Source organism: Tigriopus californicus, chromosome 7 (genome assembly GCF_007210705.1).
Source record: "Tigriopus californicus strain San Diego chromosome 7, Tcal_SD_v2.1, whole genome shotgun sequence".
Classification (NCBI taxonomy): Eukaryota; Metazoa; Arthropoda; class Copepoda; order Harpacticoida; family Harpacticidae; genus Tigriopus; species Tigriopus californicus.
In genome coordinates, this window is record NC_081446.1 from 11072556 (window position 1) to 11089351 (window position 16796).

The 16796-nt window shown below is 40.0% G+C and overlaps 1 protein-coding gene across 1 annotated transcript; it reads left to right on the top strand.

Annotated features, from left to right (window-relative positions):
• The first annotated feature begins 3578 nt into the window (after positions 1–3578).
• Positions 3579–12342, top strand: LOC131883591 (thioredoxin domain-containing protein 5-like). The gene is made up of 8 exons (XM_059231094.1): positions 3579–3934; positions 5209–5339; positions 5412–5548; positions 8545–8679; positions 8982–9160; positions 10002–10147; positions 10282–10451; positions 11687–12342. The coding sequence occupies exons 1-8, from the start codon at positions 3774–3776 to the stop codon at positions 11813–11815; spliced, it is 1188 nt and encodes a 395-aa protein (XP_059087077.1). The 5' UTR covers positions 3579–3773; the 3' UTR covers positions 11816–12342.
• Positions 12343–16796: the final 4454 nt, after the last annotated feature.

Consider the following 16796-nt stretch of genomic DNA (forward strand, 5'->3'; position numbering starts at 1 on the left):
TGGGCTACTCCTTTTTAAAAGTATTCGTTGCCCCACTTCAAAAGCTTGATATTGCTGCCAGTCTCTCTTCTTATGCTGACAATACAAAGTTCGTTTTTAGGTAGGTATGGCCAAGACTTGGGTAGCCTGGCATAGGACCTAGATAGAATCTGCTGTTGGATTACTGAGAGTAATATGGGCTTGAACGAGATGAAATTCTACTCAATGACCTTTGGGTCAAAACCTTTGGGTCAAAACCTTAGAATGCTCAACTTGTAGATAATGCAAGAGACATATTGAGCAGGGGCCAGGTCTTTTAGCTCGTACCTTGGAGTAAGGGGCTTGGTTGTTAACCGGTATGAAATTGCCCTCGCCAAAGTGGTGAGCGAGTGCTCATTCTTGGTAATGTCTAAGCCAAGATACGAGCGTTTAAAAACTCGCCTCTGGTCTCATTTGGTGCATTGTTTTGGAACGGAATTGAAGGTTCAAAATTCAACCGCAGTGGCGCGCTAACCTCCTTGTCCAACCCTTCTAACTCAAATTCGATTCCTGATCAGATTTACTCTCAAGTGATTGTGTAATCACGTTTTTGTGCCTTGAATCCATTCAAGACATCGTCTGTGTACGGTGAATAAATTACCCCTTGGGCTGATTTATTTTTGTCCCAAAGAATGCAAATTTTGACAACCCTACCTTGTTTTAATACGTATAACATACAGGGCATTAGTCATTCCTCAATAAAAAGGAACGGATTAAAGTTACAATTCTTTGGCCAAAATTAGTAATTCATTGCACAAAGCACATTATTTGCTCAAAAATGTAATGAATAGGGCAGGGCAAATCGTGTAAAAGCAATTTTTGTTACTAAAGACCATTTTCTACACATTTGCACTTTTCACCTTTATTGCACCTTCTTACTTTTATTTTGCACTTTTTTCACATTTGACCTAAAACTGTTGTTTTGGTTGAAATCAGAATTTTCTTGGCGTTAGAATTGGTTTCAAAGCTAAAAATGAAAGGCTGCCGCCAAAATCAAGATATGAATTATATTTTGAACAATTGACGTCAATTATTAAATTGTACAGGCCAACAAAAGTGCTTCGCTTTTGGTTGAGAAACAAGGGAAAACAGAAATGAAAAGAGCCACTTTCAAGTCCAAAGAGACAAGCTCAGCAGGGCTCCAAGGTAGTTATGCAGCCCAAAACACACAACATTGCTGCTTTCCTGGTCATCCAAATATTAGTAAAGTAATGAGTAACGCCATTACATTATTTTTCAAGTAATGGTTGTGTAACGAATTACAATTTTTGACCAAAGCAATTGTAACTGTACTTCGTTCTTTTTATAGAGGAACGACTAATGCCCTGGTCGTTTCCCCTCTTAAACAAATTTTACATCATATTACGAGATATTGGGACTTCCCGCCCTTGGTTCAAATTGTTGCCTTGGCGAGTCAGCATTTTCCGTGGTGGACTTTGATTGGAGTTTCTCCCACTTAGCGAGCGCAGGAGAGCTCAGGAGACCACAGGCAGAATTCCGGCCCTTACAAAGCGTAATCACTAAACCTGTCTCTCTCAGGTCTCCTCTCTCCTTCCACGTATCCAGTGCATCTATTGACAACTGATTCAGGGTGGCACAATGGAGTATTCCGATGGCAGGACACGTTTCTCAATATCTGAAAATATGGGCTAGAGCAATATAAGTGTGAAGGAATAATGTCTTGACTAAGAAATTAGGTAAAACGTTTTTCAAACATCAAGCAGATAAGCTATCTACGTCGTTTGAGGGCAACCGCTAAGCTGGAGGGCGCCCGCAAATCAAAGCTTGTCCGATAAATCTTGTTATTTGATGATCATCATCTCCTCCCACTATTAATAAAAACTAGATTATGGTAAGAATATTCATGTGGCATTAACCTCTTTGGGAGACAGACATGTTATATAGACCGATGGAAAGTAAATGTTTTCGCTTTTTCATGTTTGCTCGCCAATTTTCACTGACCCAAAATAATTAAGGTTTTAGCACCAACCAGTGTCTTTTTCCGAGAGCATGAAATAAAAAAAATCATGAGGATGTAAGAAATATTTAAAAGGAAAGAAAATTAATGGACGTATCTAAATTGACAAAAGAAATTAATATTCCTAAAATCTATATACCTGTTCTTGTCATCTGGATCTTTTGCTAATTTATTCACCGTCACCCTGTTCTCTAGGATTTAAAGTCCACTTGTCCTCAAAGTCTGTCACCACAGAGTAAAGAGCCTTAGATTACTCAAGAAAAATAAGAAAGTATTTTCCTTCATATTGGATTTTTTGGTTTATTCACTCTATACCCTTTTGCTCACACGTGTAAAAGTAACAGAAGTACAAACAATCTGTGCCAGTTAACAATAAGAAAACCTAAGCTATGGTACATGTGTAGAGCAACTGCTTTCCAGCTCACTCTTGCCATTGGTTTCAAACTGATTTGTAGTGCAAAAACAAAAGCATAACAAGTATTGACCTAATCATTGGCCACACATTGTTACTACACTATGGGGAATCAAATTTCAATTGCACCATTGCCAGGTTTCAATGAACTCAAACTCGAATGATAAATAAATAGATTACAAATCAAGGTATTCCTGTGGAGAGTCAAAAAAAATTGTTACAGTAAATCCAAAGGCTATTTTGCTACATTAGCACTAATGGAAGGCATCTAGAACATGATGAGAACACTCAAAGTTTTTTTGAAATTTATTCAATCCCTTTTCTTTTTTCCTCACCTTCATTTACTCATTGGCAAAAATGAGTAGTCAAGACAAATGATTTGCAAGGCATTTTTCAACAAACCTCACTCAATCATTTCCCTATCAATATATCATGACGTCACTTCAATGGTTATTGTCAGGGCTCGAGCTTTTAATGCTCAAAAAAACATGTATAAATAAACATATTACTTTTTGAGTAATGCTATTGGTAGCGTGCTAGTGTTTTTTTTTTTTTTTGAAAAAGTAATGGTAAAACTTATGAAAGGTTTTTTAGCCCTCTTGTTACCATTACTTTTGTCTTTATTAATAAACAAGGGAAAGAAAAAGGCATCAAGGCTTCCTATACAATTTTTTTTAAATTCCATCTCAAATGCAATAACTTACTTGCCACTGATGGGATCAAATGAACAATCATTGGAGTCATTTGTTTCCACTCATATTTATGAAACGTAAAAAAAATGTTTCTTTTTGCAATTTTTGGCCCTTTTCTGCAAAAGTAACAGGCAATGATAGCATTAACAATAATGCGTTACTTTAAAAAAAAAAACATTGGTAACAGTAACATGTTACTTTTCTTGGCAATGATACAAGCCCTGGTTATTGAATATAGCTCAACTAGTTTTATGAAACTAGGGGAGTGATGGAGTTGTCTGAGCACAAATAATGTTCTTTGATGCACAAAAAGCTGAGTAGCCATTATAAACATGTTATTTCATACTTGAGTTGATGTTTCTAAGGATTACATTTCGAGTAGCGGTAACTAAGTCCGCGAAATATCACTCAACCTGTATGATGTCTGACTTTCACCAATAATCTTGGACAACTTCAGGTCTGTGCTTCTTCACCGGCAAGCAGATCTAGCACTTGATTTTCACTCCAACGGATTGTGGCAGTGTCTGGATGGAAGTCTCGACGGCCACAACCTGTGCATCGACAACAAGAGCTTGAACCGGTTCCGTGTCTCTAATTTATAAAATAGTATTATTCATATACTATCGCTTGTTTTTTTGTGTGCCAATTTTACCAATCCTGGCCCCCATCCACCATGAATACCCTATGTCATGTGGTGGTTTTACTGGTGATCGGACTGGCTTCAATGGGTCGGGCCGAAGATGATTTCGGTCTGTCCGTGAAAACCTACACCAAAGAGAACTTCAAAGATGAGCTGGCCAAAGCCAATCATTTCATCATGTTCTACGCTCCATGGTAAAGAAAGGCCTATCACAGATCCTCACATCTTATTATATACACGTTTTCTTTAGATAAACGTTATTCTCCACCGATGAGTTGGCGGTGGTCATTTTTAAGGTTGTGACCAAATGCCAAAAGGTTTAGATATTATTAATTAATTATTATTATTAATGTAGGGTTAGGTTAGGTTTGATTAGGTTAGGGTAAGTTTAAAAAAGTAGCACCGCCAACTCATCGGTGGAGAATAACGTTAACCTTTTCTCTAATATGAATCAGTGAGGCCTATCCAATTTCATGGCATTGTTAGATGCTGAGTTATGCTGTTGTTTAGATCGTACACTCTTAGAAGGACCCACGTCATCGGAGACTTTATCAACTTGTCCACGTTGTAACGGGCTACACAGAGGCAGATGAGCCCTCACTTTTCTTCTTCTTCGGGAGTCAAGATCCTCTTTTACCTGTGTGTGTGTAATGGGTATGAAAGATCTGTTGAGTACCTAGGGTACAGTACGTCTTTGTGCAAGTAGAGGAATGACTTGGACCCACGGTCGAACCGAGCGACCATTTAGGCTAGCCATGGAGAAATCCAGGCCTCGGCTGAACCTATGTGCGTGTACTTGGTATTTGGTACTTGGTCAGGCATTCAGGATTGATGGTGATGCTTATAGATGCCTCTAACATGTTAGGCTTGTATCGGTATCCAAGTCGAATCCACTGGCATGGGACAAAATTGGATCCTTATTCTTGAAGCTAAGTCGTTAGGTTTAGAGGTCCCTAAGTAAATCAGTCCTTTTACAAAAAGGTAAAAGTTAATGACTTCAAATGTTGAGTCATTAACTAGTACTACTGAAACACATAAGATCCCAGGGCGGAACAAGTGTCTTGACGTGTCTCTGTAGTTCCAAAACTTAAATCGTAACCGTCAATTGAACTGTAGGGACAGAATGGGAGTCGCATGCTAACCAATGCTAACCCATTGTGGGGATTAGCGACTGCCCCGGTCCAAACAATGTCAAACCAAATCGTTCATATTTTCATGCTTGGACCAAATACTGGAGCAAATGAAAAGCTATGTATTCATGTTTTTGGGTTGGCATTGATTCATGTTTTGAACGGTTGTGGCTGAATGCACCTCGGCTCTTCAAGTAACTACTATGGCAATTTCCCTTCGAGCATTCGCAATAGACTAGGCTTGCAATGATAGACATTAGTATCGAAATGTACCTTGTACTGAGATCGTTTTGATCATGGGCCTTGATTTATCTAGCTGATTGAATTTAAATGTTTAGGTGCGGGCATTGCAAGCGACTTCATCCCGCTTGGGAGGATTTAGCTAAAAAGTACAACGAGAAGCCCGAGGAGGAGCGCGATGTGGTCATTGCCAAAGTGGATTGCACTACCGACACTGAAGTCTGCTCAGGTAAGCCATCCCTCTAATTTCTCCTGAAAACCGACAACCACAGCCCTTAGCATATTCATGCCATGCTTACAGGTCAAGACGTGACGGGTTATCCCACTCTCAAGTTCTTTAAGAAGGGTGAAGCCGAGGCTGAGAAATACCGAGGACAGCGGTCCTTGAATGATTTGGCTAAATATGTCAACAAGCAGATGGGTCTGGAAGTGGAAGAGGTACGTATATTTTAAGTTTCAGTTGCCGGGTTCCATCCCGAGATGGCACTAAAAAAGGCGCCGTTAAGAACAGGGAAAGCGTAGGATAAGGTGTTCCATCTGGGAGCTTTCTTCGCACTGACTCAGCTGTTGTGTTCCTTGTGCGGAACCCTACCACCGCCGGCTTTCAATCGATACTGACATTCAATAAAGTCATTGACAATTTATGGTAGTCACAGAGCCAGGCACTGGCGTTAATAGTGTTTTAACCGATAGTTGGTCCCACGCTCAAAATGGAGGGGCTGGTGAAGTTCTTTAAAAGATTTGTCGTATGCACATTTCTGTGCGGGGTCGTCAAATACTTGTACCCGCTTATTTTGGTAAGATTTTGCTCATAATATATTAAAATCAATGCTCTGTTTAATATTTCTTTTGAGCACGGTGCCTACCATTACAAATGTAGCTTTTGAAACTCTTCATTCCATAAAAGCCAGTCATACTCACCCATCAAGTGGTTAAACGCATAGCAATTTCTTTGCAGGATTTTGAACTGTTTCATTTTTTAAAAGATCATATGAGCTATGAATTAAAATCTGTATGTCACACATTTTTCTTTACTTATGACATGAAATTTGTCTGAAAATGTTTTTTTCCTCAGTTTTAAGGTCATTATTACGGCTCTGTATTTGATCCTGTTAATTAGGGTTCTTATAGAGTGAGAGAGGGGTGCGGACAGTCACCGATATTAATTCCTAGATTTTGATCATTGATTGTTAATCGAAATAGAAACTTTGCCCCATGAGATAAAATTGGCCCTGGTTTTATATCATGTATTCGATGCAGAACTGTCGACATATTTCATAACTTACATACAAGCTCCAACTCATCATGCATCAAGTTTATTGATCTTTTTCGGTCGGGAGGACGTTGTCAATGCACTTACAATCAAGTTTATCAACACTTGGCTCAATCCCATCATTTACGGGCACACTAAACCAAACTGATTGTATGGTTTCTTTACAAATTTTGCAAAGCCTTTTGATTGATGTTTTCCGACTCTGAAAGCCAGTCAAAACCGAGATTTTTCCAAGTTGATGATCGAAGCCTAGATTTAGAGGGCATTCTATTATCATGCCTCAAAGTCTGATGATATGAAAATGTGGCACATTTAGACTGACATTGTTCGGTTTGGTTTTTTATCTTACCTTTAACGGCAATAGATAAAACATGGTTCTTATTAACTGTTTAAGCCGCCTTTTTCTTCCATATCCACGGTTATTCCACTCAGTGTATGTGTTTAACAAGTTGTGGAACAAAACATATATTGCTCCATTTTGCCGTCTTTTGAGCTGTCTCGAGATGAAGCTGGAAGTTTGATATTGCATTACATTCAGATTAATTCATAAAACAATAACGAATCGAGGCAACAATGGTTGGCGAATAATACTAGATGTGGTGTGGTTTGATTTTTTTTGCGATTCGTCAAACATCGGTGTTTGCCCAAATTAAATCAGAATCGCACATATTTTTTTTTTTCGGACTTCCTTACCGCAACCAGGACTGAAATCCCAGCAGTTCAAGACGAGAAGATTATTCATTTTACTTGACTTTTATTTATACATATTATTTGATCGACCAACGAATTGGAGTTGGCTGATCTGGCTAACCGTTGAATATAAGGTTGATCAGGAATTTTAGTCAAAAACTTGTCCAAGTCTGACTTAAATCTTGCTACTGGATCAACCCCTACATAAGCCCTACGAATATTTGAGGGCAACAAATTGAACAATGAAGGAGCCCGAGAAAGAAGAGAGTTGGACTTCATAGTTTTAACTAGCCTGGATTCTCGAGGGCTTGAAGGTGCTCTCAAAACGCACATTAAGCCTCTACGGTCACTACAATTGACCCTAAATCCTGGGTTGGGACAAAGCTCATGAATGCTTTTGAAGACGTACAATATCAGATACCTTTCGTACCTTCTCTGAATACTGTACAATCCCAACCTTTCTAACCTCTCCCAATATGAGAGCTCTCTCAATCCTGTGATGTTCCTAGAAAAACATCTTTAGACCTGCTCGAGCTTTTGCAAACCTGCTGAACTAATTGGAGCCCAAATGGGAGAGGCATATTCAAGATGCGGCTGAACAATCGACTTGTACAGAGTTAGCATCGTGACACTATCTCTGGACTTCAACGTACGATATATCCAACCACATGTTTGAAAAGCCTAACCAACTTTCAACTGGATATGCTCATCAAACTTTCCATTATCTTGGAGGACTACACCTAAATCCTTCATGGATGAGACCTGCTCAATGTCCTTACCGTTATCATCTAATAGTGGAGTGTCTAATGGCGTCGACCCAAAGGTTATTGAGCGGAATTTCATTCCATTCAGTGCCATGTTACTTGCGGCAACCCAGGAGTAGATTTGGTCTAGGACCTCTAACAGACAACCGGAATCCTGACCATTCCTACCAACTACCAATTTTGTATCATCAGCATAAGAAGAGATACTGACAATACTACTACCAAGCTTCTGAATACACTTAATATACACTTTTGACATAGTACGAATAGGAAATGCTTTCCGAACAATAATTGTTTACGATCATGAAATTGAGATTGGATGAGGGACACTAATTGCACCGTTATCAAGAGTGCCAATGTCAAGCGGAACGAATTTATTGGTCATCTTGTACCTCACTTTACCATGTCTAACCAAATGGTTTGCATTTTACATCTGGTCTTGCAATTGGTCTGAGCACTTCTCATTAGGATATCTCACACCTAAAGTTGGTTTGGAAGTGTTAGAAGTTTCCTACTTCTAGGCAAGAGAACGAAAGTTTACGCGATTTTCACAAGCCCATGGATAAAGAGGCTCAAGACATGCTTATCCCTTTACCCAGTTTTATGTTCTACCTTTCTTCCCATTCTATAGATTTATTGGTTTTGAGATGTGATAAAAGACCCTTAGACAAGTAAATAAATCGTTCTTCATCCTGTTCCAATTGCAGGAAGCCGTCACCGAACCCGAGATTGCTGTGGCCGATAAGGGCCTTTACGTCCTTGGCGAGAAGTCGTTTGCTAACCATATCAAGGCTGGAAATCACTTTATTAAGTTCTACGCTCCCTGGTGTGGACATTGCCAGGTAGGTGTATTTTTAATTATTTTCGAGCTCGTTAAGCGAGTGTGTTCGTTTGTGGGGGAGAGACCAAATACACTCGAAACAAACCTGAGGGCAGAAACTTTGCAAACAATAAGTGAAGGAAGAAAGTTGTGGTCAGCTCCTTTTCGAAATTCCGTATGTTATTGTCTCAATGATACTATCTTGCCCATTCCCCCGCGGCCTCGGGATCGGGATCAAAATGATCCCATCCGTCACCGTCCTCCATTATTTCCCCCCTCTCCCATTAAAGGGCACATGGGACTCATGAGATTGATTTGTTCCAGAAATTGGCTCCCACCTGGGACGAACTGGCCGAGACCTTCGCGGATGGAACCGTGGCCAAGATTGCCAAAGTGGATTGTACTCAAGCTCAATCACTCTGCCAAGAACACGAGATCAAGGGATATCCCACTCTCGCTTGGTTCAAGAACGGAAAGAAGACCGAAGTTTATCGTGGTGCCAGGTAATTACCATGCCAAGTGATCCTCTCTCGGATGATGGACGAGAATCTGAGGGTGTCTCGGTGTCCATTAGGGCTAAAAGCCAAACCACGGCAATCATGACCCAAGACCAGGGGTAAAATGTGATGATTTGGGTTGAAGACTTCTAAAGCAGATACGAGACAGAAATGTTGGAATGAAATTGAAGCGATTTGGAAAGTATGTACTACGCGTATATATGTAATCCAAAAACGCGTACCACTTTCATGATACAAGTTTGTGGAAAGTTTAGCTTCCAAGAACGTGGCTTAGATTTTTTTACGATGGTTCAGTCTTTCACATTTGACTTTTCTAATATTAGCCATTGCTTAGGTGGATACCAAATTAATTAACGCGCATCATAGTTATATCTGAATAATAAATGTAAGAAAAAGATATACGAAATAATAAATATCTGAAACATATTTGCCACTTTCATGCTGAGCAAAATTAAAAGAAGCGACTTCAAACATCTCGCCGTTACCGAAACTGGTTTAAAAATACCTTGGAATTGTGGTTTCAGCCATGTCTGAATTGTGATGACCGTGGAAAAGAACGTTTGCCAAACTGCTTCCAATCCCGAACAAGTTAGCTACACGAAAAAGGGACTCACAAAAACTTTTCATCCTGAGAACTTTATCTCTTTGCCAATTCGCCTTCCCTGAAAACACTTTCCACAATACGCAGTGACGTGTTTCCAGTCGAAAACATGACACTATTTAGGACCCAGTGCCAATATTTTAAAATCTGCTATTGGATCCAATCTCGATGCCACGATATTTCTCAAGACCGATACTAAATTTACCTCTGCTCTCTTCTTTGCAGAACTCTGGACGAACTTTCTGACTTTGTGAAGACTAGTGCTGAAACCAAGGACCAACCCGAAGCCGACAAAGTCCCTACAGAATCCGGCGAGACCGGACCCGTGGTCCTTCTTACCATCGACAACTTTGCCAAAGAAATCGAATCTGGTAAGCCAAATGGCCTTGTTATCTTCCCTTTTTCCTCTTGTCGATGTTTTCCCTCGGCGGAGCCTGCTTTTAAGAGGATTGGATCATCTCTAATTGATGGAACTTGTTCTCAAATTCGCCATTACTGGTTTCAGGCGTGACTTTCGTGAAGTATTTTGCTCCATGGTGTGGCCATTGCAAACGGTTAGCTCCAACGTGGGACGAGTTGGCCAAGAAGTACGAAGGCAAGGCTGGAATCAAGGTGGCCAAAGTGGATTGCACCTCCAACGACAACCAAAACAAGGAGCTCTGCAATGACCAAGGGGTAAGTGTGGGTGACGAGATTGGACGAATGAAGCTAGAAACTGATATCGAAATGCCCGTTAGGTGTTTGGTTGCCTCTGGGTTGGCAATATCGCGTCACAGATTAAGAGAGGCCCTTACACGGGAAGCTTCATGTTTTTAAAGTCTGGTCAGGGAACGTTGGTATTCATTGTCTGTTGCCATGGTCTCCAACGAAGGTCAGACATACAATGGCGGGATGGTCGATAGAATCAATTTACATACCAATATCAGTCCAAGCTTAAGGAGGATAGATATTTTGAGGGATTGACGAGTGAGGCAAAATAAATATTTTTGTGGGTGGTCAAAGCGTTCCGGATGTAGATTCATTTGAATTGTCATATTAAGTGCAGTACGCGATTCAGTTGCTTAACGCCTCAATTTGGGCATAAAGAACCAGGTTGATAGCTGTTCATTCAAAAGCTGTGTTTCAAAAGACCTTGTCGTAACAAATTGGAACAAAGAGACTCTTCATTGTTCCAACGCACTTCAATTCTCTCAAGAGAAACGGAGACGCTTGACTTCATAGAGGTTAAGAATACCTGAGTAATATGGTTTCGCTCCTTGAGATTATGCCAATAAACCAATCATAAGGCTGTCATCTTGGTGTGAGATTTTGTCTCTGGTATATGAGCTATGACCGATTCGTCGATGACCCTCGAATGAGAAAAGCCTCCTTAGAGGATAAGTCCAAACAAGCTTGGCCGAGGGCTTAAGGACTTCTTCTCTTGAGTATAATGAGCCACTTCAGTACTCAGGGTGCTCAGTGGGGTCATCCTCGTCTTTTGGACAGTTGGTGCGCGTTATTGGAAAATACCTAAGACCAAGTGAGCCTTCCAAGCTCCTTGGATATTATTGGAAGAATGATTACCGAACCGCACTTACCTATCTCTCTCTCTATTTGTTGGTGCATTATGCAGTAGCCAGGTCAGGTCCTAAGGACAAGTGCACAAAGATAATTACGCACAAATAAGCATGAAAAGACAAATTTGGGCGGCTCTTTCGAGCAACTTCTGTTCTGAATACATGATACCATCGTAAACCATCCGGCACTGTATTTTGTTGCCTTTGAGTAAGCTTTCGCGGAAAGTTTCCCATCTTTTGATATAAACCAAACTTGGATCTTCCCTTTCACATTCCTTGAGCGTGACATTGCCGTTTCTATTAATTGGAAGATGAAACATTCTTTCATCATAACTTGCACTTTTCTCGTTTCAGGTAAATGGATTTCCCACTTTGATTATTCACAAGGATGGCCAGAAAGTGGCTGAATACAGTGGCAAACGCGAGCTCGCCGACCTGGAAAAATTCGTTAATCAGCACTACACTGCCAAAGACGAACTCTAGGTCCATCATTCAAGGTCCCAATCGTTGGCACGTTTGTCCTCAGGAGAAAAAGAAGACTCTCTATCGAACTTCTTTCCTTCCCGCCCCCCTTTTAAGGTGGCGACTGTGTTCGTCGAAATTCTTTTCGTATTTTAGCGAGTTTCCAATTTTCCTTTTTTCCGGAGATCTCTTCCAACTTTCAGAATTAATGATTCAGCCGGTGGATGTTTGATCAGACCTTGAACACCTTCGTCAAATCCTCTGTGAAGTAGTTTCATGCAAAATTTTAATCACCACCTTGCCGAATTCCCAATTTCAGAACTGTAATTGCTCAAAAGCGACGCAAAAAAACCGACATGAAGATCATTATCATTTTTTTGGCTCGATCGATCGAGTATTCATCTTGTGGACATTGCCCTCTTCTTTAGTATGTTCCGCTCCTCCTACACTTCTTTTTCTTCCTTATCCTCGTCCTTTAGAATCATGCCATTCAATAATCAGCATCTCCGGCCTCATTGTTTAGAAATATACTTTTTTACCCAAACAAACGAAGCACCTCCACCTCCAATTAGGGCTCAAGATTGGTTTATTATTATTGTCCTCGTCGATAAATACGCTTTTAAGTGGATCCAAGCGGGTTTGTTCTTCGCCCGCAAACAACAATAAGTGTTCCCAAGGACGCGTACCTTTCCCAGCAAGCCTTCTCTCGTTCGTTCCAATTCTTCCAATCGGGAGCAAGAGAGGTTACTTGGGTCACTCTCAACCTTTCAGTTTTTTTATTCAAGGACTCACTAGAGCGAGCTTGCTAATTTGCACTCTGAAAGGCTGCGTGCAATAAAAAAGAGAAAAAGAGTTCCTCTCAATTGTTTGCATACTTGAGAAGAATCTGGCTAAAGTTCTCTGGTAATGCTTCGATTAAAAAATGTTACGAAAAGACGGTTCAAGATCAAGGCCCTTTGTTTTAGATTTTCCCGAAGTGGGTGCCTCCTTTGCTTTGTGCTCCCTTGAGGTAACGTTTGTAGTTTATGGTAATACAACGTTTTGGACCAGACACACAAAGTTTCCTTGGTCCTACGTGTTGAAAAATTTATGTTTGCTCTTCGGTAGTTAGTGCAAGGGCAAGCAATAAACAATCCAAAATGTCTTTGTTATTGGATCACAAGAAATATCGAGTAAGAAAAGGAAATCGATTAGAAGGGTCTAGGAACATCAATGCATCAATGGTGACTCTGTCAATTTCTCATTTACCATGGCATCTCCGTTTTCTGTCACAGATAAGATCATTCGTTCCGACTTGATATGAGATGCCCAGAAACATATCTTGGTAAAATAGGCATGATTTGATATAATTTGTGTAGGGGGTCATGCATCCAAGCCTGTGGGGATAGGGACTTTTCCATTCGACCTCGGAAAGTAGGGGCCTTGAAACAAATATTGCAAGACGATGAGATTAGGCCAAGTTGTTTGTAAGTTTAGATCTATTAGGGTAGAATACCCCATCCCTTTCACTTCTTTTCTCTCGGTCCATGTAACGCTTCCGTTGAAGGGCTCGAAGATCACTCTCCATAATTCGTATAAAAAAGCTTTGGGCGTTTCCTAAGCTGGGAAAATCGCAAGCATGACTCTAGCCACGGACCTCTCGAGATATGGACTGCGAGCGGAAGCAAAGCTCTCTTATGTGCTAAATCGTTCACTTTCTTCTAAATAAGCAGTTGATACGACCACAAGATGTTGTTGAATAGAAGAACGTGGCCAAGTTTGAGCCCAAAACTATGCTTAGAGAAGTCGATGTGTCAAAACTTATGCTGTAAACACAACATAAAATTCATTTTTTTGGGCCTGCTCTTGGGCTGCGCCTTTGAAACACAACTTTGAAACGAACCACTTTTCAAGTAAATGGTATAAAAATGATCGGCCTTTAATTGAAGAGATTTACGTTTGTTATTTTTATTGTTTCACCTCGAAAAGTGGCTCGGATTCGCTATGGTTAAGAGCTTGCCGATTTTGCGAGAAGCTCATTCACAGTCCATATTTCACGAAGTTCGTACACTTACCCAATACCTGCTTAGAAAAATATGATTGTCAGATTATTAATGCTGAGATATCTACATTTTAATCGCAATAATGTACAATATATTTGGGTCAGCCTTGTGAACGACTCTTGTCATTCTTTTCCTGATTGAGTAGTACGCTCATAAGTCCATGTGGTTCAAGTCACAAATAAGGATTTCAATACTCTGGTGGATCTGTGCCTCGAATGGCTCCCCAAAAATGCCTAAACATGGGTCCTAACCTCGAGCAGCATTTATCAAATATATCGTAACCTTTGTTTTTCGAGGTCAGGCTGCCAATGGCTCATTCCCAATTGAGGTCACGTCGATTAACTACCAAGATTATCTTGCAATCTTACAGTGTATTCGGTCGGTCTTGTTCAAAGTCTTGACCGACGGGCTCTTAAGGGCTCAAGGTCTTCGTGAATTCTTTGGAATAGCCCATCTTAACAAGAAACCTTTTTCTAATTAACTTTAAGAATGACAATTGTCACGTCCTTACTTCCATTCTTTACAAGGTGCAGATTTCAATGTTAATGTCTAGTCTAGGGTGTTGCGAAAATAATGGACCACAACACGGTTTTCCATGTCCTAACTTGTTCAAATGTACATGGATCTAATAAATCAACCGACCATTATGTGCGCACAAACTAAAGGTCACCATTTGTTATTACCATGATATGCTTTAAAATCAATGATTTTCCTGACCAGAGGCCAGTGTTTTTAAGCTGGTGCCTTGGAGTTAGGGGCTTGGACGTTAACCGGTATGAAACTACACTGGCCAAAGAGGTGAGCAAACGCTCATTCTGCGCAAGGCCCAAGCCTTAACTCAGAGGTACGAGCGTTCAAAAAACTGGCCTCTACTCTCTGAAAAGAAGATTGGTCAAGAACCATGTCCGTATCTCCAACCGAGGGATTTGACCTGCAGGATATTGCTCTTGATCATAACTCTTTGGAATCTCCATGATGTTTGAAATGAAGTTGAATGAGCTTATAAAACAACAAAGGTGAGGAGCGTGGTCACAGGCTAGATATTTTTACCCGCTTTAAGTTCAATTAGCATTCATCAATCAGACGGTCCAATAGATTCTCACTTTTACAAGTTTTGAACCTCTTGGAAAGCACCTTTTAATGGTATGGTCTGAAGTATATATCCGTGTATGCAATAACATCAGATTTATTTCGATGGCTAGAGGGATTTGAAGATGTTACGGACAGACATGCGAAAAAATTACCAACTTAGTTAATTAGTATCAGGGCTGTCCAAATAATACAATCAAAATCACTTCACAAACGAAAAAAAATCAAGAAATGTCTAAAAACATATCGCCAGTTGCAAAATAATAAAACAACAAAATGACATGGTAAGCTAAAATTCAAGAGCATGTTGAAAAAGGGTGCACAAACTTTCTCTATAAGCACCCTGCTCTACCATGGAGGTCTCAATTTAACTGGAGGTCTATCAAATTGTCGCCGTATACCCCGGTAGGCTTTGATGTCATTAGGAAACAGGGCTAAAACGATGAGTTAGGCCTTACCTTGGATCGGTTTTCACCCTCCATTCTGTTTAAGAGGTTACTGCTGATCATTTCCAGTCAATATAGTTCCAATTTCATGTATACTGTTGTTTATAATTCAAGATGATTGACATTGAAATTCCAGGATCGTGTAGTAGTTGGCCCCTTTTTCGCTCTGTAGTTAATAAAACACATCTGATTCACTTTCAAGGAGTGCTTGGATGTCTCTGGCAACTACTCACATATAAAAAAAAATGGAATTTACGCGAATTCTTGTCACTTGTAATTTTTATTCGAACAAGTCAAATTTCACGGTTCGTCCATCTTGTATCACCCGTTTACCTCAACTGAACTTGGACAGCTGAAAAACTTGAACATTAGGAAAAAAATCCTCAAGATACATCTTAAAACAAGTTCCTCCCTATAATTTTGAATGTCTATGGCAAGGGAATTTGCCTGGCTTGGAGAGCGTGACCATTATTTTTTCAATTTCTGGTCAGGAGGTTGAGTCCAATGGTTTTTAAAATTTCCGTCGTAATATTAGGGTACATTTGGCGACGTCAAATATGTCCAGTGTAACGTCGTCCATGCACATACTGAATAATTACAGCAGGTCTTATTTCTTACATAAAATGCGCCAGGCAGCCAAAGCTGAAGAGACGTGATCTTGAATAGGACATGTCAAGTGACGGAAATCTTAGGAAAAATGTGGTCCGGCACCCCCATTTTAGGCATTTTGGCGAGGAAGAACTGAGACAAACATCAGTCAACTCGCACCATCCTCCCTTTGAACATTCAATAATCAAGTGATGGTGAGTGAGCTGCTGTGTTACAAAACCGAACAAAGTGAACACGTTGGGCGTAATTCGGTGAACGCACTATCAAATGAACCAGAATGGGACAAGACTCAATCATGATACATTGTATAAATTGTAACATTTGTAAAAAAGGATAACGGATCCAATGAGACAACTCTCGCAATAAAGATTTTTTTTCTAATTGACTCGATACCACAATGATATTTGCTTAGACAAGCTGGTAAAATGAAATAAACGGCAAAATTCTACAATTTTACAATCTGACATGACCAAGAGTCGCAATAAAGTTAAAGTTAAAATTCAATACATGCACATTGCGGTTTGTCTGGGTATCTTGTTTTTGATATTGCTCAATGGATTAACGTCAGTTGTTCATGAATGCGTTCACTTGACAAACCCTATAGTTGTGCTGTCCAAAAAGCAAGATAATCACACCATTTAGGAAAAAAGCAAATACCCTGAAATGGTAGAACATAATTTGTTTTTCATTTTTTTGCAATCAATAAGAAGTGATGAACTCAAAATACACAAATAATGCAAATAATTGAAAAAAATGGGAAACTTTGAAAAATGACGCATTTGCATTTTTGGGACAGCCCTGATTATTATGTTTGCA

Coding starts and splice junctions, on each gene's coding strand:
- LOC131883591 (XM_059231094.1), top strand. CDS start 3,774: ATGAATACCCTATGTCATGTGGTGGTTTTACTGGTGATCGGACTGGCT. Junction 5,549..8,544: donor TGGGTCTGGAAGTGGAAGAG/GTACGTATATTT, acceptor TTCCAATTGCAG/GAAGCCGTCACCGAACCCGA. Junction 10,452..11,686: donor AGCTCTGCAATGACCAAGGG/GTAAGTGTGGGT, acceptor TTCTCGTTTCAG/GTAAATGGATTTCCCACTTT.